Raw genomic sequence first — 25506 nt, 5'->3', positions numbered from 1 at the left:
TGAAGTTCAAGTGTTTTTGTCATATGTACATTCTGTGGAGGGACGTATGCCAGTCATGGTCTACTGGGGGCAGGACTGGAGGTGACTGAGGTTTTATATCTTTAAGCTGAAGACCACTGCTGGAGACAAGGCAACCTGTCATGTCCAGATTGTTTCTTACCACAAAACCCTTACTCAGATGAATAAGAAATATTACCAAGTTATTTGTAAAATACTAGTACAAATCTAATAATGTCACTAGACAAATGGAAATTATCTCAGTGATGCTTTAAATGTTATGTTAAGTATGGCTACTTGCGTTTATATTCACCTGCTACATTACAGCCGCAATTTGTTTTATTACTTACAGGGTCAAGTGTCTTGAACAGTTCAGTCCTTTTAATAAATGCAGTTTGTCCTTTTTATTTTTTTAATATTAACTCAATACAATACTAACACAGGTATGCCTGATGGTTTTTATTCTTAAGTAGCAAGAGTTCTGTGCTACACTGTAACATAAATCCTAAATACACTTCCTTGGAATTGCACTCTAAAGTAGCTGGGATGAAATGATTAGGTAAATAGACAGTCAGACCAAATATAACTCACATACAGCATCTTCAGTACAAACAGTACCCTGACTTCACATTTCTTAGTCACATAAATTATAGTTAATGTTAAAAGGTTCACGTTTTCAGACATGTCATACAGTACCTGGGAACATAATGTTAGTTTTAAGAAAGATAAATAAAAATGTGAATGCTATACATCTAAAGCGTGGTGGTGAGCCAATCTGGATTACTTAAAAGAGTCAAATAAGGTACAGTAACAGCTTTACAAACATTCCTGTCACACCTACAAACACCGTGAATACCATATCTATTATAATAATAAGCAATTGCATTCCAAATATACTGGCCATCCATCCAGGGAATGTTGGTCTGTGTGCCTTGGCTTTCCCCTTATGCCCATGCCACATTATGTGACATTTTCAGCAATTGTCAGTCATAGCCTTCATTTACATAACCTTAGTGAGTCGGCCCAACGGCTCATTCCAACTAGTTGGTGACTTGCTGTGATATAAGGAAAGTTGGGACTTTAAACCTGAAAAACAGAAGGGAACCTCATCTATCAGATATGTTATGTTTTAAATACCACAATGGAATGGAAAAACAAAAAAAGGGCAGAGATTATGGCTGAACTCACCCTAGCTGTTAACACTTCGTATAGCACAGGCTTTGTCAGGGAGCATACTATTGGCTGTTAGAAAAAGGGACAAGCACAACTTGGCTGGAAAATTGGCACTCTTTTAATAAAGTAGACATGCCCAGAGATTTTCAGTTGTTAAACTGACATGGTCCGGCAACAGTGTGGACGGCAAATCTAACATACCCCACAACCAGAAGTTGCATAATCTGACACTGGTTTGAGACATTTCATTTTCAAAACTGCTTGATGTGTTTTGTTGTTGAGGGAAGGCAGTCATATCTCAACAGGATGTGGTTTTAAACAAATGTCTCACAAGACAACATATTGGCCATCAAACCAGAAACATCTACGGTTATTGCCTTGGTTTGCCATAAATGTTGGCCGTAAGTCTGCATCCATATTACTTGCCCAGAGAGTTTGGACACATCATTGTTGTTATTGTTTACATCCCTCCTCGGGCGGACGTGGAGATAGCAGGTGACGTCATCCATTCCGCTGTCGCTAAACTACAAATGCAGCACCCCAAGGTGTTTGTGTTAATCACTGGAGACTTTAACCATGTGACGCTGGACAAAACATTACCTGCTTTCTCCCAGTATGTGGATTGTAACACCCGGGGAAATAGGACTATTGACCTACTATATGCAAACGTTAAAGATGCATACAGCGCCACCCCCGCTGCCTGTGCTTGGGAAAGCAGATCATAACCTGATTCTGTTTCAGCCTCACTACAAACCAAGAGTGAGGGAGCTACCTACAACCACACGCTCATTCAGGAAGTAATCCCCTGAGGCAGAGCAGGCTCTGAGAGACTGCTTTGGAACTACGGACTGGGATATTTTGCAGGGATCATATAGTGAGAACATTGAAGAGGTTGTTGACTACACTACTGACTACATCAACTTCTGTATGGATATTGTAGTTCCAGTAAGAACAATACGCTGCTATGCTAACAAGCCATGGATTACAAGTGACATCAAGGGCCTTTTGAACCAGAAGAAAAGGGCTTTTAAAGGAGGTGATCAGCATGACCTCAAGCGCATGCAGAAGGAACTCCGAGTCCAGCCCAGGGCGGCGAAGGAGCAGTACAGGAGAAAGCTGGAGCAGAAGTTGCAGAATAACAGCATGAAGGAAATGTGGGATGGGATGAAGATTATCACTGGCTGCAGCTCGAAGCAGGGTGCCACCATTGAGAGAGACGTGGAGAGAGAAAACCAGATGAACAACTTCTTTAACAGGTTTGACCACCCTAACCCATTCTCACTTCGGAGTACTGCACCCACCACCCATCCTTCTACTGATACCAGCATAGGAGGGAGTTTCCCCCCACCCACAATTACAGAAGCCCAGGTAAGCAGAACTGAGGAGACCGTGCCAGCAAAGCAGTGGGTCCAGATGGAGTATCGCCACGACTGCTGAAGGCCTGTGCGTTGGAGCTGGGGAGTCCTCTACAGTGCATCTTCAACCTGAGCCTGGAACAGGGGAGATTCCCAAGGCTTTGGAAAACATCTTGCATCACCCCAGTCCCAAAGGTATCATGTCCTCATGAGCTGAATGACTTCAGGCCTGGCGCTCTGACGTCACATGTGATGAAGACCATGGAGCGGCTGCTGCTTCACCACCTGAGGCCACAGGTCCACCACGCCCTCGACCCTCTGCAGTTCACATACCAGGAGAAGGTGGGAGCGGAGGATGCCATCATCTACATGCTACACCGATCCCTCTCCCACTTGGACAGAGGCAGTGGTGCAGTAAGAATTATGTTTCTGGACTTCTCTAGTGCCTTCAACACCATCCAACCTCTGCTCCTTACGGACAAGCTGACAGAGATGGGAGTAGATTCATACCTGATGGCATGGATCATGGACTGTCTTACAAACAGACCTCAGTATGTGCGTCTCGGGAACTGCAGGTCTGACATTGTGGTCAGCAACACAGGAGCGCCGCAGGAGACTGAACTTTCTCCAGTCCTGTTCAGCCTATATACATCGGACTTCCAACACAACTCGGAGTCCTGCCCACGTGCAAAAGTTCGCTGACGACACTGCTATTGTGGGCTGCATTAGGAGTGGGCAGGAGGAGGAGTATAGGAACCTAATCAAGGACTTTGTTAAATGGTGCTACTCAAACCACCTACACCTGAACACCAGCAAAACCAAGGAGCTGTGGTGGATTTTAGGAGACCCAGGCCCCTCATGGACCCCGTGATTATCAGAGGTGACTGTGTGCAGAGGGTGCAGACCTATAAATACCTGGGAGTGCAGCTGGATGATAAATTGGAGTGGACTGCCAATATTGATGCTCTGTGCAAGACAGAGCCAACTATACTTCCTTAGAAGGCTAGCGACTTTCAACATCTGCAATAAGATGCTTCAAATGTTCTATCAGACGGTTGTGGCGAGCGCCCTCTTCTACGCGGTAGTCTGCTGGTGATGCAGCATAAAGAAGAGGGACGCCTCACGCTTGGACAAACTGGTGAGGAAGGCAGGCTCTATTATAGGCACAGAGCTGGACAGTTTGACATCCGTGGCAGAGCGACGGGCGCTGAGCCAGCTCCTGTCAATCATGGAGAATCCACTGCATCCACTGAACAATATCATCTCCAGACAGAGGAGCAGCTTCAGCGACAGACTGCTGTCAGTGTCCTGCTCCACTGACAGACTGAGGAGATCGTTCCTCCTCCACACTATGCGACTCTTCAGTTCCACTCGGGCGGGGGTAAACGTTAACATTATACAAAGTTATTGTCTGCTATACCTGCATTTTTATCACTCATTAATTTAATATTTTTTTTATCAATATGCTGCTGCTGGAGTATTGTGAATTTCCCCTTGGGATTAATAAAGTATCTATCTATCTATCTATCTATCTATCTATCTATCTATCTATCTATCTATCTATCTATCTATCTATCTATCTATCTATCAAATTTCTGTGCCAACATGACATCCATTGTATAACCTGTATTTACATTCAATATTATAATTCAAAGCCATATAAAACTTTGGTTAAAAAAAGCAAACTTAAAATTCAAATCTGCTCACTGTTGCAGGAAATTGTGAAAGGAAAATTGTTTCAAAAGAACATTAGTTAACAAAAAGAAATGTAAGTAACTATAGCACTTAGTTATTTGAACAGTATACATAATTTATAAGAATATCTATAATACAATTACTTTTAATTAAGGACAATGTTTAGTCTTGGTGAAACAAAACCAGGTGAAACTTCTGATAGCATGTTTAGACCTGAGAACAAGACAGGAAAAATAATGTAATTTTCCTAAACATTCTTCATTAAAATCCAAAGTTTTATCATCTTCTTAAGGGTATTTATATTCAGTCCTGTAAAGCGCTTGTGTCTTATTTGTATTAAACATTCATCCATTATCCAACCTGCTATATCTTAACTACAGGGTCACGGGGGTCTGCTGGAGCTAATCCCAGCCAACACAGGGCGCACACACACTCACCAAGGACAATTTAGAATCGCCAATGCACCTAACCTGCATGTCTTTGGACTGTGGGAGGAGACCAGAGTACTCGGAGGAAACCCATGCAGACACAGGGAGAACATGCAAAGTCCACGCAGGGAGGACCACTGTGCCACTTGTATTAAACAGCATTGTCATATTTCAATGTTAAGTCTATGAAGATAAATTAATAATGGAAAGGGCTTTCTTCAGCAAATAGACAAGTTAAGATTAAAATAATCCATGTATTACAATAGTTGAAAGTGTTACACTGAATTGTCAATCAATCAATCAATCAGTCAATCAAAGTAAACAAAAGTACAATATGGACACAATACGAGAATAAAATGGAGTACACAGTTGTTCAATGTGTGATAAATTAGAAGACAAATAAACTCTGGAGAGTCTGGACAAGTAAACAAGAATTGATAAACTGAAGACAGACAGTATGAACTGATAGTCAATCAGGATGGTAGAGTAGATATAAAAAAGAGGGTAAATTATTAGCAGATGAAATTCACCAGGGAAAAGTTAATAATTTGAGTGTGGCTAATGATGAGGAGATCTAAGTGTTAAGGAGTTCAAGCAACAAAGCTAAATGATTGGTCACTGAGAGTCTCAGATGTCTGTCAGGGTGGTGTCAGGCTTGGAACAACAGGATATCTTGCAACTAACAGCTAGGTAGTACTTATCTAATATAATAAGACAAAGGCTATAACACTACAGGTGCCAGAGATCATTTAATTATTTTGTCATAAGTATTTTTAGTTTCTTGAGCATGTAGTTTCAGAGCTTTTAATAAGTATATTTGTGTATCTTTTAAAACTTTTGATTTTTAAAGTTTGTGTTTTAACTATTTTACTTAGACCAGATACACTAGGTCGAAAGTATAATGGGTTGACCCACTTCCAGATTATTGACTTCAAGTGTTTCACCCACACAACCACGGCCACTGCTAACATGTACATAAAGCACATAGCTATGCAATCTCCATTGATAATCACTGGTAGTTGAATGGATTGTACTGAAGAGCTCAGTACCCTGGTCAACTGCAAATGTTATTCTTATGAGTGGAAGTGTCTAGGAGCAACAACAGCACAGCCATAAAGTGGTAGACCACAGAAATTCACAGAGTGGGGCCACTGAATGCTGAAATATAAAAATCATCCAAGCTCTATTGCATCACTCACATTCGGTGTGTGTACAGTAATCCCTCCGCCATCGCAGGGGTTGCGTTCCAGAGCCACCCGCGAAATAAGAAAATCCGCGAAGTAGAAACCATATGTTTATATGGTTATTTTTATATTGTCATGCTTGGGTCACAGATTTGCGCAGAAACACGGGAGGTTGTAGAGAGACAGGAACGTTATTCAAACACTGCAAACAAACATTTGTCTCTTTTTCAAAAGTTTAAACTGTGCTCCCATGACAAGACAGAGATGACAATTCCGTCTCACAATTAAAAGAATGCAAACCATATCTTCCTCTTCAAAGGAGTGCGCATCAGGAGCAGATCATGTCACAGAGATAGAGAAAAGCAAACAAATCAATAGGGCTGTTTGGCTTTTAAGTATGCGAAGCACCGCGGCACAAAGCTGTTGAAGGCGGCAGCTCACACCTCCCTCCGTCAGGAGCAGACAAAGAGAGAGAGATAGAGAGAGACAGAGTTTGTTTTTCAATCAAAAATCAATACGTGCCCTTCGAGCTTGAAAGTATGCGAAGCACCGTGCAGCATGTCGTTTCAGGAAGCAGCTGCACAAAAGATAGCAACGTGAAGATAATCTTTCAACATTTTTAGACTAGCGTCCGTATCGTCTAGGTGTGCGAACAGCCCCCCTGCTCAATCCCCCTACGTCCGGATCAGAGAAAGTCAGCGCCAGAGAGAGAGAAAAGTAAGCTGGGTAGCTTCTCAGCATCTGCCAATAGCGTCCCTTGTATGAAATCAACTGGGCAAAACCAACTGAGGAAGCATGTACCAGAAATTAAAAGACCCATTGTCCGCAGAAATCCGTGAACCAGCAAAAAATCAGCGATATATATTTAAATATGCTTACATATAAAATCCGCGATGGAGTGAAGCCGCGAAAGGCGAAGCGCGATATAGCGAGGGATTACTGTATATGCCTTTCAATCTTAGGGCTTGTTACAGTATTATTCTTGTTGATTCAGCTATGCACAACATCGTACCTTATAATGTTTTCTTCCTTTTTTCTTCTTCTCCTACTACATTGAATACTATTATTATTAGAAGTAATAGTATCTTTGTGGTGAAGCCCTATCGTTAATATCAGAAAGCTACAAAATATCATCATAGGTGCCATTTTGTGGCTTGGGGTGCCGTAAAATTGTGCCATCGTTCATTCTCAAATATGAACTCTTACTCCTCGCTGGGAGAGGGAGGAGGGTGCTTTAGAACTACTTCTTTTGTCCTACTCTGGGGTGGACAAATTCTTATCATTGTTAGGCTTTTAGTGCAATTCCTAGGAGTAATTTTGAGTCACTTGATAAATATGGCATAGATTTATGCCTGGGTCAACAGTGTGGAGTTCTTTTGTCCATGACTTTATTTGGTTCAGAAAGAAGCATATTTATAATTGACAGAACACAGCTATAGTACTTATTTCCTATGTTTCAATCTCACTGAAATAACAGAAGAACAAAACATGTTTACACATGATGTTGGCTGTTGAGAAATGGAGCCTGTTTGAATTGTCATTCCACCCAATTAAATCAAATAATGTTCTGCCTTGAAATGATAAATGAAGGCTGATTACAATTCAGATGGTAATATGTGTTTGGTAGACTTTATGTATTTGGTGTAAGAAATTTTGTTTTTTAACTATTTCCTGAACTAGAGTGATGAATAGTGAACTATTTAGCAACATAAACTCAGAACATACCAAGCAGTGATATACAGGTGTACTGTCATCTGGCTTGGCTGAGTATGAACATTTTTTGTATCACATGGCAATCTGCCTGGTATAAAGTCTTTTTGTTCAAACTGTCTTCTTGTATTTTTTTTTACCAGATATATCATACACAGTAAGTATGAATTTGGAAAATACTCAGTGTTTCCTACTTCTTGAACTTGGACAAGTTCTCTATAACCAATGTGCTTTCAGAAGCACAAGCAAACATAATTGTGGGTATTAAAAAGGGAGTAAAGAAGCAGCACGTGTTGGTGGCAGCTTGTTATGGTGTGACAGTCGCATGTTAACTGTATGGCCTATTTAAGAAAGAGCAACTTTTGAAAAGAACTGTAAGAGAAAAAAAGATCAGAGATGCACAAAGTTCATTAACCAGAAAGCAGTCCTATCCATCCATCCATCCATTGTCTCCCGCTTATCCGAGGTCGGGTTGCGGGGGGCAGCAGCTTGAGCAGAGATGCCCAGACTTCCCTCTCCCCCGGCCACTTCTTCTAGCTCTTCCGGGAGAATCCCAAGCCGTTCCCAGGCCAGTCGAGAGACATAGTCCCTCCAGCGTGTCCTGGGTCTTCCCCGGGGCCTCCTCCCGTTAGACGTGCCCGGAACACCTCACCAGGGAGGCGTCCAGGAGGCATCCTGATCAGATGCTCGAGCCACCTCATCTGACTCCTCTCGATGCGGAGGAGCAGTGGCTCTACTCTGAGCCCCTCCCAGATGACTGAGCTTCTCACCCTATCTTTAAGGGAGAGCCCAGACACCCTGCGGAGGAAACTCATTTCAGCCGCTTGTATTCGCGATCTCGTTCTTTCGGTCACTACCCATAGCTCATGACCATAGGTGAGGGTAGGAACATAGATCGACTGGTAAATTGAGAGCTTTGCCTTGCGGCTCAGCTCCTTTTTCACCACGACAGACCGATGCAGAGCCCGCATTACTGCGGATGCCGCACCGATCCGCCTGTCGATCTCACGCTCCATTCTTCCCTCACTCGTGAACAAGACCCCGAGATACTTGAACTCCTCCACTTGGGGCAGGATCTCGCTACCAACCCTGAGAGGGCACTCCACCCTTTTCCGGCTGAGGACCATGGTCTCGGATTTGGAGGTGCTGATTCTCATCCCAGCCGCTTCACACTCGGCTGCGAACCGATCCAGAGAGAGCTGGAGATCACGGCCTGATGAAGCAAACAGGACAACATCATCTGCAAAAAAGCAGTGACCCAATCCTGAGCCCACCAAACCAGACCCCCTCAACGCCCTGGCTGCGCCTAGAAATTTCTGTCCATAAAAGTTATGAACAGAATCGGTGACAAAGGGCAGCCCTGGTGGAGTCCAACTCTCACTGGAAACGGGTTCGACTTACTGCCGGCAATGCGGACCAAGCTCTGGCACCGATCGTACAGGGACCGAACAGCCCTTATCAGGGGGGGCCGGTACCCCATACTCTCGGAGTACCCCCCACAGGATTCCCCGAGGGACAAGGTCAAATGCCTTTTCCAAGTCCACAAAACACATGTAGACTGGTTGGGCAAACTCCCATGCAACCTCCAGGACCCTGCTAAGGGTATAGAGCTGGTCCACTGTTCCGCGACCAGGACGAAAACCACACTGTTCCTCCTGAATCCGAGGCTCAACTATCCAATGGACCCTCCTCTCCAGGACCCCCTGAATAGACTTTTCCAGGGAGGCTGAGGAGTGTGATCCCTCTGTAGTTGGAACACACCCTCCGATCCCCCTTCTTAAAGAGGGGGACCACCACCCCGGTCTGCCAATCCAAGCAGTCCTATATTTTGTCAAAACAAAAAGGCAAAAACAAAATTATCATCAAATGTTAGAAATTTCATAGAAAGAAGAGTTTGCAGGTTTTTATCCAATCTCTGATATATTATCCAATCTCTTATATATAAGAAGTAAAAAGAGTGATCTTTAAATAGTCATGTCAATGATGTCATCGTTGTGCTATCCCAGTGAACTGTAATACACTTTGCTGGGTAATGAAAGACGTGACATACACAAAGTAGCAGTTCCAGTTGCCCATACAAAATGGCATTAAATGATAATTTAAAAAAAACTTTTTAATAAAGCCTTCTGGTAAAAAAACTAAAAGAAATTGATTCATTGGGCATGAAAATCTATAAAAAGACACCCTGAAGACCATGATCACTATAGAAAAGTGAACAAAAAAATGAAAGAAGAATCCATTCATAATAAAAAAAACTGTCTAGATGCCACAAATAATAGATACTAGCCACTACGCCGCATAATCACACCGCTCTTTTAATGAGTTTTAAGCACAGGGAAAAAAATGAACATTTGAAAAATCCGTAATTTAATAAACCACCAAGAAAAGTAACATTGCAACAATGCACACTACGAACCAACATACAATTGTCCGTGACTGAAAACTGGAGGACCCCCGTCGCGCCTCCACCTCCCAGAGCGAGGGACGGGGTTGGACAGCGCTCGGGTGCGGAGGGCGGAATGGGGGGAGAGGGGAAGGATGCCCATTCCGCCCCCTCTGTCCCAGCCCCCCTGCCATTCATTGTTCTTTGTGGTTCCGGCTGCTTTTCTATATATAATCCACCAAGTCACCTGACCATGGTAGTAGCGAGGGGGGGTGTGTACAAAGGGCAGGGACGTAATCAGTGCGAGCGTATGACCCGCACTTACTGGGAATTCCTCGTTCATGGGGAACAATTGCAAGCCCCGGTCTCCATCACGAATGGGGTTCAACGGCTTACCCACGCCTGTCAGCGCCGGGTAGACACATGTCGATCCATTCAGTGTAGCGCGCGTGCAGTACCGGACATCCAAGGGCATCACAGACCTGTTAATGCTCAATCTCATGAGGCTGAAAGCCACTTATCCCTCTAAGAAGTTGGACGCAGACCACTTGTGGGTCGCGTAACTATTTAGCAGTAGGGAGTCTTGTTCGTTTTCGGAATTAACCAGACAAATCGCTCCACCAACTAAGAACGGCCATGCACCACCACCCACAGAATTGAGAAAGAGCTATCAATCTGTCAATCCTCTCTGTGTCCGGGTCGGGTGAGGTTTCCCGTGTTGAGTCAAATTAAGCGAAATTTGTGTGTGGTGAGTTGTTGCGTCCGGGCACATGAGCAGGCACTGTGAATGCCTTGAGAGCGTGGGTGGACACGTGCCAGGGACTAATGAGTATCTATATATCTTCTTAGATACAGAAAGCGTCTGATGCGGTGTTTGGTGAATTGTTGCAGTTTGTGAGTTAGCAGTTGTGATGGTTTTACACTCCAGTACATTGCGGTGAACGCTGGTAACAGTCAGGCGGGCGGGCAGGCGTTCTCGTCCCATGCTCTTAGAGTTGGTGGCCGTGTCTCTGTATCGGATCGAGTTGTTGGGCGGTGCTCTGTCATTCGTATCCCATGGTCGGATGACTTGGTGGATTATATATAGAAATGCAGCCGAAACCAAAAAGAATAATGAAAAGTCAACGTGGCTCAGTGGTGCATGTGTACTGTAGCAGAGACGGAAGTGAGTTGGTGAGTTGTTGCGTCCGGGCACATGAGCAGGCACTGTGAATGGCTTGAGAGCGTGGGTGGACGCGTGCTGGGGAATAATGAGTATCTATATATCTTCTTAGATACAGAAAGTGTCTGATGCGGTGTTAGAGTTGGTGGGCGGGGCTTTGTGAGTTGACGGACGTGGCTATTTCTTGCATATCCCATGGTTGTCTTCCAGCAGTGTGAATGCCTCGAGAGGACAGGGTGGCGGTGTTTGGTGAGTTGTTGCAGTTTGTGAGTTAAAAGCTGCGATGGTTTTAAACTCCAGTACATTGCGGTGAATGCTGGTAACAGTCAGGCGGGTGGGTGGGCAGGCATTCTCGTCCCATGCTCTTAGAGTTGGTGGGCGTGGCTCTGTGAGTTGTCATCGTATCCCATGGTCATAGAGTTGGTGGGCGGGTCTCTGTGATTTTGCGGCCGTGGCTATGTCGTGCGTATCCTATGGTTGTCTTGCTTGCATATCCCATGGTTGTCTTGCTTGCCCTGTCAGCTTAGTGAATTATATATATAGATAGTATTTGTTATCTCATGGTGCTTACACTCAGTTTTCTTTAACACCTGTTCGTACACTCTCTCTTTGTTCATAGAGATTTAATCCAAATTAATTCCTGCTTGACATCCTGTTTTGTTGATTGGCAACTCTAAATTGGTGTTCTGCCGTTCGCCCACTACTACTTGGATAGGTCCTGACATGTGTAGTACTACAACAAAGTGTTCAAATAATGAATAGATGCTTTTCACCTACACTATACTCATATAGACAAGACCTTTCTACACGTCTGTTATAATATGTTTTGTTATTAAGTTTAATGTCACTGTTCTCTGTGCTCACTGTTATGGACTCATTCATACAGGCAGACCAAGTATGGTACGCAGGGGCTCAGCATCAGCATTTAGAATTGCCAAGCCAAGCACAGGACTAGAGAGCCAAAGACAACTGGAGAATTGAATAGTCAGCCTAAAGACAGACTAGTATAGTTCTGTCTTTTGTCAGCACAAAAATCCTCTTTCCTTGTTGGGAGAATGAGAACTGCATGTAGGCATTGTGCTATTCCTGTATTTTTGAAGGTGGGGTTTGAGTCCTTTCCTGTCCTTGTTTGGATCCAGAAAAAAGAGCCTGCAAGTGGAGCAACCAGTATATAAGGATGGACCTACGGCCAATACACTTAGAAGCTAACGGGCGAAAGATTATGTGCTCCGTCCGGAAAATCCTTTCAGCGTGGCGACAAAAGATGGCAGACTGTGTCGATCAAAACCCCGACATGCTTGATTGTCTGTCATAAGCTTCCCGTCTGTAATACCGCGTGAAACCGTCAGTAAAGTGAGCTAAATTATCCTTATACTTCTCATGTAATATTGTAACCGTCATATTGCATGCTGGGGGGGGATAATACCTTTTTAATTTATAATTATTTAAATTCAGGTTAATTAAAACGCCACAATTGAAAAGAACACATTTCCGTAGAGCTAATGCCTAAGGAAACAACATCAGATGCTCAGACTTTCAAAAATTCATAATAGTTTGAATTTTTAGCAACATAAACTCATGTCATACCAAGCAGTGATATACAGGTACTATAGTCATCTGGTTAGCCAAGTATGAACAATTTTTTAGATTCTATTAAACAATCACATGGAAATATGCCTAGTATAAAGTGTTTTTGTTCAAACTGTCTTCTTATATTTTTTCACCAGATACATCATATAAGTATATATTTGGAAAATACTGAATGTTCCCTACTTTGAACAAGAGCAATAATTTACTGTCTGTGTTGGCAGAAGCTTGTCCCAAAGAGTATCTTATTGAGAAATACTGTGCTGCTGAATACATGTTATAGCCTCAGACAGACATCTGTGCTGTTAAAGAGATGAGATCACTTGTTCATATACAAGAAGAATATAAAAAACTCTCAGGACAGCTGATTGCACTTGTTTATGTAAACCGAGAGCTGAAGGCACTGTCAGTGGTCAGTCCAATTGGAAAGGATGAGATAATACTGACTGAAACTGTCAAAGAGTAAATGTAAAGACGTGGTGGAATTCATCCTTTTATTCCATTGGCTCTGCACCTGTTGGCTCTCATTCATGAAATGATTATTTGCATGAACCATAAATCTGTGGTCTAAATAATGGAGAGTTTTAATATGTGACTGATGAAAGAAGTGTTTACTATCTGCTTCATCATACACTTCATCATACACCCAGACATGGCATAAATCATACTGATTATACAATAAGTACAAACAGATGTTTTCAGAATTAGAAATAATAACAAACATAACTTTCTTAAAACCACTTAATCATTTTTGGGCATGCAGAAGGGGCACCAGTCCATTGCAGGATCCACTCGTGCACACACACATCCATACTTGCAGGGTTCCAACTGAGACTCACCAAATGATCTAGCATGCAGGAGGACAACCCAAAGCAGACTCCACACAATGACTAGGAATTAGATCTGAGCCCAGTAAATAAAATCCACAAGACTGCAGTGCTAACCACACCACCATTATGCTGCTCATTTAAAATAGCAGTTAAAAATTCAGTTGCCTTTAACCTTGAAAAACGGATTTGATCAAAATACTGTAACACTTGTCTGCACCAAAAAATCCTCCAGTACAAAAAATCAGTGTACTTAAATTTAGATGTGCTAATTCCATTTCTGAACTTGTAATATCTCTATCTGGTATAGTGGGTCCACAGCTCAGGAGAAGACAGACGATTTTTAAATAAGTAAGTTAATAGCTGGCTCGATCTCTCTGGGTGTACATGCTTGCACAGCTGCGGGAAGTGGGTGAGGTAATTGAGGCGAGACGCACCTGCACATGAGGGTGCAGTCCGTCTCAAATACTTCATTGGCTTCCTGTGGTCCACAATTGAGATGCTGAGCTCACAGAGGCATATAAGGGAAAGCTAGCACAACAAGAAATAAAAGAGAATTGGAAGGGAAAAAAATAAAAGGAAAAAAAGAAAGATCAAAGAAAGGAGGTTAACACTAGAATCCCTGAAGCCTGCGAAAATATCCATAATGCCAGGCCACCTTAAATTCCCTTGCACCTCCTCATCAGCGTCTTTGTTTTGCAAATGTGTCAATCATCTCCCACTGAGACAGCTGAAGTCAGACACAAAATTCTCAGAGCTGAAGTCTCTTTATCTGGGAGTTAGGTGTTTGGAATTGTATAGAGTAAATAATATATTATTATTTGGAATATATACATTTCATGTGCATTCCATGTCCACAACAATCTGGGTAAATGTAGGATGATAGGAAATGAGAGACAAGAAATGTTGAACACATAACTAAAACAAACTTTTTTCATGTAATCGTAATAATGACAAAATGCTGACGTGAAAATGTATAATGTGTGAAGACTGAAGTCCAAATATCAAATGAACACTTTCACAAAAGATATAACAAAACAAGTGTGCTTTTATTCAACAATATTACCAAAAAAAAATAAATTATTCAATTTAAATCTTGCTGCCAATGTGTAAAAACTAAAGCCCAAATATCAATCGACAGAAAGTAGGCGTGTCTGCTTGGCTGGTGCAGAAGTATGACCTGCTGTCTTGTAATCAAGAGACTGTGGGTTTGATCCTGGGTCCCTCCCTACATTTACCATTTTCAGTAGTGAGATGCCGTTACTATTACTATTATATAATAAAAACATACATTTAATTTCAGTCTGTAACACCCGGTGTATATTTTTGCTTCTTGTAACAGTCAAAGTTTTTTTTTTTTAAATTCAGTTTTATTCTCTCAGTAACATTTACGTGGTACAATGAACTGGCCTCTCCCTCACTGAGTTGGTGGAGTTTATCTCCACTCTTTTCACAAGAGCAATGATGACCACTGTAGGTGCTATTGCTGGTGCTTGGTCACAACTATTTGTTTTACTGGCAATCAAAGATCGTTTTCATGATTTCGAGGAGTCTGCCTGTCTGGGCTTGTGAGTGTCTTGGATAAACCCAAGATTCAGGTCTTTAATGACCCCTTAGGCATAGCCGTTAACAGTGTGTCTGTCTGCTGAGAGAGTGTCAACCTTGTTGAGAGGTTTACTTACCTCAGCAGTGACATTCATATCTCTGGTGGCTCTTCCTATGAAGTCAGTAGAGGAATTGGGAGAGCATGGGGGGCCATGAGGTCGCTGGAAAGGCGTGTGTGGCACTCCCGATATCTATGCAAAAGGACGAAGGTCCAAGTCTTTAGAGTCCTGGTGTTTTCTGTCTTGCTATATGGTTGCAAGACATGGATGCAATCCACTGACCTGAGATGAAGACTGGACTCCTTCAGTACTGTGCCTCTTCAGAGAATCCTTGAGTATTGCTGGTTTAACTTTGTGTTGAATGAGCAGTTGCTACCGGAGTCCTGAATGAGACACATTGCCTGCATTGTGAAGAAGCATCAGATACGGCACTACCGCTATGTGGCACGATTCCCAGAGGGTGATTCAGCTTGCACGATCCTCATTGTTGAGGACCCAAGTGGCTGGACCAGGCCAAGTGGACACCCATGTAACATCTGGCTGTGGCAGATATAGGGTCATTTCCGGAGGATGGGACTGGACCGCGTGTCTGCCTAGGGGGTTGCCAACCAGGGTCCCGAGCTGTTTCGTTGTGTGGTGGGTTTGGCAACACACTGTACCAGTACATACTCCCCAATCTGACCTGACCTGTTGTGGACACGGAACACACATGAAATGTATGTATTCCAAATAACAATGTATTATTTAACTTATACAATTCCAGACACCTAGCTCCTAGATAAAGAGAATTTTGTGTCAGACTTGACTTCAGCTGCCTCAGTGGGGGATGAGTGAGCAGGCTGACTGCTGCCAGTGCTGAGTGACACATTTGCAAAACAAAGACGCTGATGAGGAGGTGCGAGGGAATTTAAGGTGGCCTGGCACTAAGCATATTTTTGTAGGCTTCAGGGATTCTAGTGTTAAAGAGAGGAACTTAGAGAAAAGCAGGAGTGAGCAAGAGCCAGTGCAAGACTGAAGAAAGCAGGTGGAGGGGAAGGTGAGCCCCAACAAGGAGCGTGTGGCCAATGCTCAGGAATGAGCAGTGGGATTGCTCCTGTTGAGCGACCATGTAGCAGAAACAAGCATTATGCTCAGGTGTGCTCCTACTGGGAGGAGCTAGTGATTTGTAGCAGTGGGTGTACAACATGCTCTCACTTGGAGGAGCAAGGTATTGGCAGCAGTGCAAGCGGAGCAGGGTTTGGCATCTCCCCATGGAACTCCTTGGGAGTGGTGGCGGGAATACGGGCCAGAAAAAAAGGTTGTCTGCACTTCTTGGTTTGAAGTCTCTCTGGGCTGCAGGATCCTAATAGGATAATCCTGAGAGGTGTACATTTTGAAAGGGAAACACCGGGGACTTGATTTTAAAGGACAACATGTTTTCAAAAGTCCATTTCCTACACTCTCATTTGGATCCCCCACGACATTGCTCAAATGGAGAGACTTTAGATTGGAAAGCAGAGTGAATTTATGTTTGCAGACAACTGTTGGCCAGAGCACTTTTAACACTAGAATTACCAAAGCCTACGAAAAAACTCGTAAATCCAGCCCACCTTAAATCCCTTCGCACCTCTCAGTCAGAGTCTTTTTGTCTTGTAAATGTGCCAATCAAGACAAACAGCAAGCAGCCTACTATTCCATCCCCCCACCACCGCAGAACAGGCACAAAGTTCTCCCAGTTCTAGGCTTGATTATCTGGGAGTGAAGTGCTGGAGTTTTAGAAAGGAAATAATAGATCATTATTTGGAACACATGCATTTCATGTGTGTTCCATTTCTACAATAATCTGTGTAAACACATCGTTAAAACAGAAACATTTTTCACATTTTAGTAATAAATGACAAAATGTAGACATAAATTATATAATGTGTAAAGCCTGAAGTCCAAAGATCAAATAAACACTATCACAAAGGGTTCAAGGATGATGCAACAGCTCCTGTGGTGCAGCAGTAAGAATTGCTGATTTGTATTCAAGAGTCCCCCGGTTCGATCCTGACTGCCTCATATATTTACCGTTTTGAGTAGTGAGCTGCTCTTACTGTTAATATTATGCAATAAACACATACATTTTATTTGTGTCTGTAACAGCCAGTGTAAATTTATAATACTTGTAAAGATAGTGTTTTTTTGTCAGTCTGCGTCGGTGGGGGGATGGAATAGTAGGCTGCTTGCTGTTTGTCTTGATCAGCACATTTACAAGACAAAAGACTCTGACGGAGAGGTGTGAAGGGATTTAAGGTGGGCCGGATTTATGAGTTTTTTTGTAGGCTTTGGTAATTCTAGTGTTAAATACTTTCAGAAGATTATAAGAGGAAAACAAACTAACATGTGAATACTTCTTGTAAGTAATAATTATATTTATAACAATTACATGTGCAATTTATAATTTTTTCAAGTTTAAATATCTATCCATCCATTATCCAACCCGCTATATCCTAACTACAGGGTCATGGGGGTCTGCTGGAGCCAATCCCAGCCAACACAGGGCGCAAGGCAGGAAACAAACCCCAGGCAGGGTGCCAGCCCACCGCAGAAGTTTAAATAGTTAATTTTCAAAATGTTATATTTTTTTCTCCAAGATAGTGCTTTTTATTTTAAACCTTCATCTTTCAAAAATTAGATGTGATAGAGCAATTTGGTTGACAGACTGGATATAGTGTCCTAAATTCAAATCTATAAAGCACACCTAAAAGTTTTGACAGAAGGGGAAAAAAAAGTTTTTTGCAGGCCAGTGTAATTTTCAGTTTGATTAAATGTTTTTTATTATTTATAAATGGGTCCTTAGCCTAATTCAGTACAATTAATATTGTGGTCTAAAAAAATCACATCCTGAATAGGATGGAGAGTTTTTCACACATCACCTGAAAGTTGTTTAGCAATGTAAACTTACACAAAGCTGTGTATGTTTGTACTTTGAACATATAGCAGATGATGTTATTTTAATTAATTTCAAGTAGTTATTTTTAAAATTTCAGTTCATTCCATGTTGAACCAATGAAACACCCCTTACACCATAAGTGTGTAAGACTGCATCTGATTAGGAGAAATTTAAGCAGCACTTCATACATGTGAACTAAGAAATACTAAAAAGCAGTATTCAATCACCTGAATTCAAATACTGTACATTAGTATAAAATGAATAAATATTTCTCACAAAGCTAGCATGTACTGTTAAGAATTATACTTGAGCCTCTTTGCAATCAGAAATAAGTTCCTTAAAATAAATAATGAAATTAAATAAGCAAGAAAATAAAAAATGTAATCGATAAGTTATAGAACACTGGGCTGCACTACCTTTTATAGAAAGTCGTTCTGTTTTGCAAAATTGGCAGTATTGTATCAGGTGGAAGTAGTGAGATGGTAGCACTGTCCTACTGTTGTTTCTTTATAGGTATATTTAGGAAATAACATTTTCTTAATTAACTTTCAAAATGAAGGCATTAGAGAAAACCATCCATTCATTCTCTTAAACCAATTATACAAGGGGGGCTTGTGGGGCAGCTGGAGCATATTCCAGCAATCTCTGAGTGCAAGACACGAGCAGGACTTAAACATGGCACCAGCAAATGCAGATTAAAAAAGACCTTTCTAGACAAATGAAAAATACCAATTTTCAATTATGCATCAATAAAATTAAACTGAAACATAAAAAACTTGTGGTAATTAATGTACAGTTTCAAAAGAAAATGTACTATGCTTTCTGGGCTCTGGATATATAGTGAATTTTTTTTAACTTTTTTCTGAATTGCTTCTTTTTTGGAAATACATTTATTTATTTATTGTGTCTGAAAATCTTGGTGATAGTAATGGAGCAGAAATTACAAATTCATTACCAGCATTTCTGAGTGCCAGTTTAAGAGTTCACTTGGGGTTTATTTACACTCATAAAACATTTCTCAGTGTAAGAAACTGATGTTGAAATTCTGAATTTTGATTAACCCTTCAAAAATTACATCTAAATGCAATTTTTGTTAATGTGAAAATTACACTACTTAACAGAACATTTGTCAATTCAAATCATTCACCACGAAAAACATGTTGGACAAAGTATAATAAAGAAAAATAGTACATTTGGCTTAGTATGAAACTGAAATAGTCATTATAGAAACACAGAACTGATCATGATTTATTTTGTTAAAGTAGCACTGTAGACCAAGGCATTAATTAAGCAGCAGCTTGTCAAAGTTATATTTGGCTGTTTCATTTGCTTTTTAACTTCTCATTAAGATTACTGTTCAGGTGCTACAAAAATGTATCTATTGCTCAATACTTTTATGTAATAAGACCTTAATAAAGGCATCTTATGGTCTTAATACCACTTAGAAAGCATCTATAAAGTGGTTGCTCATCTCTGTACAGTGTGGGATATTAGGACATTTTGACACTTTAGTAAAATTACCAAAATTCACAGGTCTTACACTGAAATATGCAATATCAATAGAACTATGTCTCATTTAAGCTAACTCAGAACATTTCAAAGTGAAGTTGGTTTAGTAGGCTACAATGTAGAGATACTGTAAATAACTGCTTTGTTGCTGCTTTATACATGTTATCAGCAAAAAAGGAAGCCTTTGTTAGGGTGATCCTACATTATAGTATCTGAGTAATAAGAGGCATTTTTGCAGTACCTAAACTAAAGTATTTCAGAGTACTGGATTGTTGTCAGAGAAAAAGCCACATTTTTGGTACTGATAAAGTGCAGCAAAAGAAAATACAAAATTGTTGTTTCAGGCTTATACTATACTGTAACATAATATTCTTAAATCCACTTATTGCAATTCAGAGTCACTGAGTGCCAGACTCAATCCCAAAAGCAATGGACAATGGGCATGAACTGAACACTAAATTAAGCATTTTTATTTGGATTTTTGAGGAAAAACTGGAGTACCTACAGAAACACCCATGCTTACACAGAGAAAAACTTGCAAACTTCATATATGCAATATCCAGGGCTGTGTTGGAGCCCAGGACAATCACTGCACCACCCTCATAGATATATGGAGTTAAGTCAAGTCATTTACTTATATAGCACATTCAAAAACAATACAAGCTGACACAAAGTGCTCTCCATTTAAAAAGAATTAAATAACAAATACTACAGAGAGAGCAAAAATTTATAAATAAAATCACATAGTAAAATAAAAAATATAGAAATAAAATAACCTGAAAACATACATACAAGAAGTAAGAAAATAAAAATTTAAATAAAAATAAAAGTAAAATTAAACTAAATGTAAGACAATAAACAATAGATTAAAAAGAAAAGGGTAAGAGTTATTAAAATCAAATTAAAAGTAACATATTAGTGGACTAACAAGAACTCTAGGAGAACCTCAAACTGAAGTGAAAAATGGTCTTTAATTTAGATTTAAATTCTTCAATAGTACAGAAGGACTTAATGTTGAGCGGAAGACTATTCCAAAGTCGGGGGGCAACTACGGAAAGTGAATGAGGAACTGAGAGAAGCTGTTTTGAGCCTAAGTGACCGGGATACGGAAATTACAGATCTGAAATGTACTGAGGACTAATCCATTAAGTGCTTTAAAAAACAAATAGCAAAATTTTAAAATCAATTTTTATTTCACAAGTGCAAATGAGCTAGAACAGAAGTGATATGCTGTCTTTCTTTTTTCCAATTAAAAGTCTAGCAGCTGCATTCTGAACCATTTGAAGTCTAGAAAGTGTGGAACAGGACATCCCTATATACAGGGAATTACAGTAGTCAAGTCGAGAGGGGATAAAAGCATGGACAACTATTTCCAGGCCCTTATGAGATAAAATCGTCTTTAACTTAGCTATAGTTCTAAGATGATAAAAGCTGCCCTTTACAACACTGCTGAATTGTTTATTAAAATTCAATGAAGCATCCAAAAACACACCAAGGTTTTTAACCTCATTATGCAAATTTACAGATATTCGGCCAAACATGATGCAATATCATGATCGATTGTCAATAATAACCAAACAGTAACCCTTCTAACTAAAAACAACTAATAACAAAAATCCTTCAACCAGCACTAGCCACTTTGGAACATTTTTTGATGCAGTTAGACCCTTTTTCTTCCCACCAGATTTTGTTTATAAAGTGGTTCATTTTAGTTTTATTTTCTGTTCTCAGTGTCACAGGTAATCTAGATTTTAAAATAATGTTGTTTTTCTTAATTGTAGCAAAGTGCTCATACCTGCTACAGTATGCTCTCTGGGAAGTGAAAGATGTTTCATGATAAAATGTTAATTCATTTTATAGTAATTATATTGGTGCACTATTAAATAATATGCTTTAATTGAATTTTTGTGTTCAGAAGTGGCCAGCTCCACTATAATCTATAATAATGGCAATGCCTAAAAAGATGTAGAAATGGGTTTGAAATGTTTAGAGGTTGCACAGCAAACAAGCTTTCATCTTGCCTTCAAAAAATTGTGCCTAGATGGTTTAATTCACAACCAAAAACATTTTTCTTATATCACTGTAAAAGCTTAAGGAACAATGCGGGGCATTTACTAGGAGCAAAGAAAATGTATTGAAAAATAATTGTACAATTTATGATTTTCAGTGGGCGGCACGGTGGCGCAGTGGGTAGCGCTGCTGCCTCGCAGTTGGGAGATCTGGGGACCCGGGTTCACTTCCTGGGTCCTCCCTGCGTGGAGTTTGCATGTTCTCCCCGTGTCTGCGTGGGTTTCCTCCGGGCACTCCGGTTTCCTCCCACAGTCAAAGACATGCAGGTTAGGTGGATTGGAGATTCTAAATTGGCCCTAGTGTGTGCTTGGTGTGTGGGTGTGTTTGTGTGTGTCCTGCGGTGGGTTGGGCACCCTGCCCGGGATTGGTTCCCTGCCTTGTGCCCTGTGGTTGGCTGGGATTGGCTCCAGCAGACCCCCGTGACCCTGTGTTCGGATTCAGCGGGTTGGAAAATGGATGGATGGATGGATGATTTTCAGTTGGCCAATGCCATAACTGTCAATTATATGGTATTTTGGTTTGGAGTGGATTTGACTGACATTAATAACGAAATCCTTTTTATACATTACAGTACATGTAACAGTAAAATGATCTATTGTTTGGGTGGTCCAGTGGTACTGTTGCTGCCTTACAGTAAGCAGACCAGGGTTTACGTCCTAGGTCCTCCCTGTGTGGTGTTTGCATGTTCTCCCCGTGTCCGTGTGACTTTCCTTTAGGTGCTTCCATTTCTTCCTACTCTCCAAAAACATACATATTAGGTTAATATAGCAGCATGCAGGAAATATTTGATTGGGAAGAGTTAAGATACTTTGTGAGATGCTAAAAATTATATCCATTTGGGAATATTTGGAAAATGTGTTTATTTTTAAATTGTGTTCAGTTCATCTGGCGTGTTTGCTTTTTGTTCCAATTTCTTAGTTCTTAATGTTTTAATGTCTTTGTCAAGTGTATGGATATCCTGGCACAGGCCTCATATTACAGAGCTGCATATGGTGCTTTGTACTTCATGAGGACAGTCTGACCCAGTTAAAAACTGACTGCTGTATCAAGATGTTTTAGGTATTTCTTGTACTGAAGGGTGGCACAACAAAGAAAGCACTATACAGAAAGCATGTTGTTTGGCTTATGTCTTGTTGCTTGATGATTCCATTATGAGTGCCAGAATAAATCAGTATTTTCTAACTTTTAAATATCTTGACTCTTAACGTTAGTGTCATGCAATGATTATGATGGCAATATGTGAATTTTAATTCAACATTTACTATTGTAATTACTATGTAATGCTCTGTGTAAGAACATATTCTTTTGAATAATAATATTTCCATTAATAGTTTAATACTTTAAAAAGTTCCATCCATCCTTTGATTTACTGAACCACTTAACCCAGTTTTAGGGTTTCAGGAACTTGGGCCTACATCAGTATCATCAGGCGTAAAGCAGAAAGTAACCATATACTGTATGGTCCATCAGGCTATCACAGGGCCTAGGCACAAGCACCAACACAGACCCAATTTAGGGCATCATATTATTCCTGACCTGCATATGGTAGGAAAAGTAGAGTATGCTGAGAACGAAACCCATGAAGTTGACATGCAAACTGAACACAAAATGTGACTGAGTAGTGAAGATGTTACAGTTACTTCAGAAAGTATTTAAACCCCTTCACTTTTTTCATATTTTGTTATATTGCAAGATCATACTAAACTCATTTAAATTATTATTTCCTCACCCAAAGCGATGCTCCATACTTCATAATGACAAAGTGAAAAAAAGGATTTTAAAATTTTTGCCAATTTCTCAAAGATAAATAACTGAAATATCACATTGACACAAGTATTCAGACCCTTTGCTTTGTCACTTGAAATAAGGCTCAGGTGCATCCCATTCTAATGATCATCGTTGAGATGTTTCTTCACATTTTTAGGCATCCGTCTGTGGTCAGTTCAATTGATTGGACATGGTTAGGAAAGGCACACACCTGCCTCTATAATGTCCCACAGATAACAATGTGTGTCGGAGCAAAAAAAGCCATGAGGTTAAAAAATTGCCTGTATAGCTTAGAGACAGGATTGTGTCAAGGATATCGAAAAGGCTGAAAAAATGTCTGCAGCAGTAAAAGTTCCTGAGAGCTTAGTGGCATCCATGATTCTTAAATGGAATAAGTTTGGAACAACCACAACTCTCCCTAGAGCTGCAGTCGTGGAGAAGGGAAGCAGAATAACTTCATACAGTAGTTGAAAATTCCCCATGAAAAAGTTTAATGTGATGTAATGGTTTCTGTTAGGAGCTTTCAAACTGCCTTTTAGTACTGTGCCCTATACTGACTTTCCATAAAAATGGCGAATTAATTAGGTAGCATTTCAATGCATAATATCAGTTCCTTCTTTGATTTCACATGCCTGTCAGCCCTTAAGGAATAAACTTAGTAATCCACAGCAGTGTGAACATTACTTCTTTACAAAAATTCAGTAACTGTATAGTTTTGTAATTTAGATTAGATAGAACTTTATTTGCCACAAAGGGGAATTTTGGCTTTTTACAGAAGCTCAATAAATAAATAAATATGTATATAAGTAAATAAATATACAAACAGAGTTTGGTCTGAACAAAGAAGAAAATTAAAAAGAAAGAAAACTTCTGACGTGTCTGTCACAGTCCTAGTAAGGCATTATGCAGAAGTATTGCTGTTATAAAGGAGCCCACGTAGCATTTCTTGACACACTTCTGCTGGATAATGTTGGCTGAAAGTACTCAGTGTTAGTGTGTCTGAGAGATGATGTGCAGCATTGTTCATAAACTAGGAAACATAAATAAATACATTCTATTCTTTAATTTTTCTATGTTATTCTAATTAAATTTTTATTAAATTTGACTTCAGCTGTTTCATGACTGTGTTTTAAGTTTTACTAGAACCTGTGTGCAAGTAAATCTTTAAATATTTGACCTTCTTAAACAATGTCATACTTATTAATTCAGTCATTTGTTTTAAAATACTCATGCATCCACAACAACAGAGCATGTGGTTCTATGAATTTCAGACAGTTACTGTATTTTCAAAACAGGATCTTTTTAAAACGACAGTAATAACCCAAATAAAGAAAGAAAATGCCCTTTGATTAATAAATTGGCTACCAGAAAAGCAGCAGTAGAGTTACATTAAGAGAGTGCTAACAACCTTCTTTTCAAAGTATAATAATATCAGAATTTCATATTTTTATACCGACTTTAGAGTGTATTTGTGGCAGGGCATATTTTCTTAGGTAGATTGTCACCTTTTATTTATATATGCTTCCTTTGACAGCCATTTTTTTAAAACCTGCCTTTATGTTGACAGTAATACATACCATCAATACTGTGTATTCATCTGTAATAAAGGAATCTTGTTTGAGTAGAAGTTACTGTAAAGAATACTCTGATAAAACTAGACTTGTTTTTTTTCTTACTTTGACCCTATTTTATAGAAAATGGAAGGATAGATAAGTGGATGGATGGATGAATGGACTGATATATTGTGCTTATGGAAAACCATCAATTTTGGATTTCAAATAGGCCTTAATATAGTATGCATGTGAATGAATAAATCTCTTTAATGGGTTTTGAGAAAATATTGCATAAACTAACATATCACTAATACTTCATTCAATTTTTTTCTTTGAAGATGCATCTCTTAAAATTATTTTTATTTTTTTGAGGAAGATGGGAAATTCATATGCTGGGCTGCCAAAAACAACACGCTTTGAAGAAGTATTGCATAACTCCATTGAGGCTTCTCTTCGTTCAAGCAACTTAGTTCCCAGACCAGTCTTCTCTCAGCTATATCTAGAAGCCGAACAGAAAAGCCTACCTCATGAAGGTACAATATGAGTCAATTTGGTGTGACTAACCACTGTCTGTTTTTTTTTGTTTCA

The 25506-nt window shown here is 40.2% G+C and overlaps 1 protein-coding gene across 1 annotated transcript in view; it reads left to right on the top strand.

The window, feature by feature from the left end:
* The window catches only part of greb1 (growth regulating estrogen receptor binding 1), a 226762-nt gene that overhangs the window by 55252 nt on the left and 146004 nt on the right, over nucleotides 1-25506 (top strand). The window contains exon 2 of the mRNA XM_051924903.1: nucleotides 25295-25451. Within this exon, the coding sequence (XP_051780863.1) occupies nucleotides 25295-25451 (157 nt within the window). The remainder of the gene's footprint in view (nucleotides 1-25294; nucleotides 25452-25506) is intronic.

This window comes from Erpetoichthys calabaricus, chromosome 3 (assembly GCF_900747795.2).
Source record: "Erpetoichthys calabaricus chromosome 3, fErpCal1.3, whole genome shotgun sequence".
NCBI classification, from domain to species: Eukaryota; Metazoa; Chordata; class Cladistia; order Polypteriformes; family Polypteridae; genus Erpetoichthys; species Erpetoichthys calabaricus.
The sequence above is the reverse complement of the archived record's forward strand: the minus strand, read 5'-3'. Positions and strand labels throughout refer to the sequence as shown.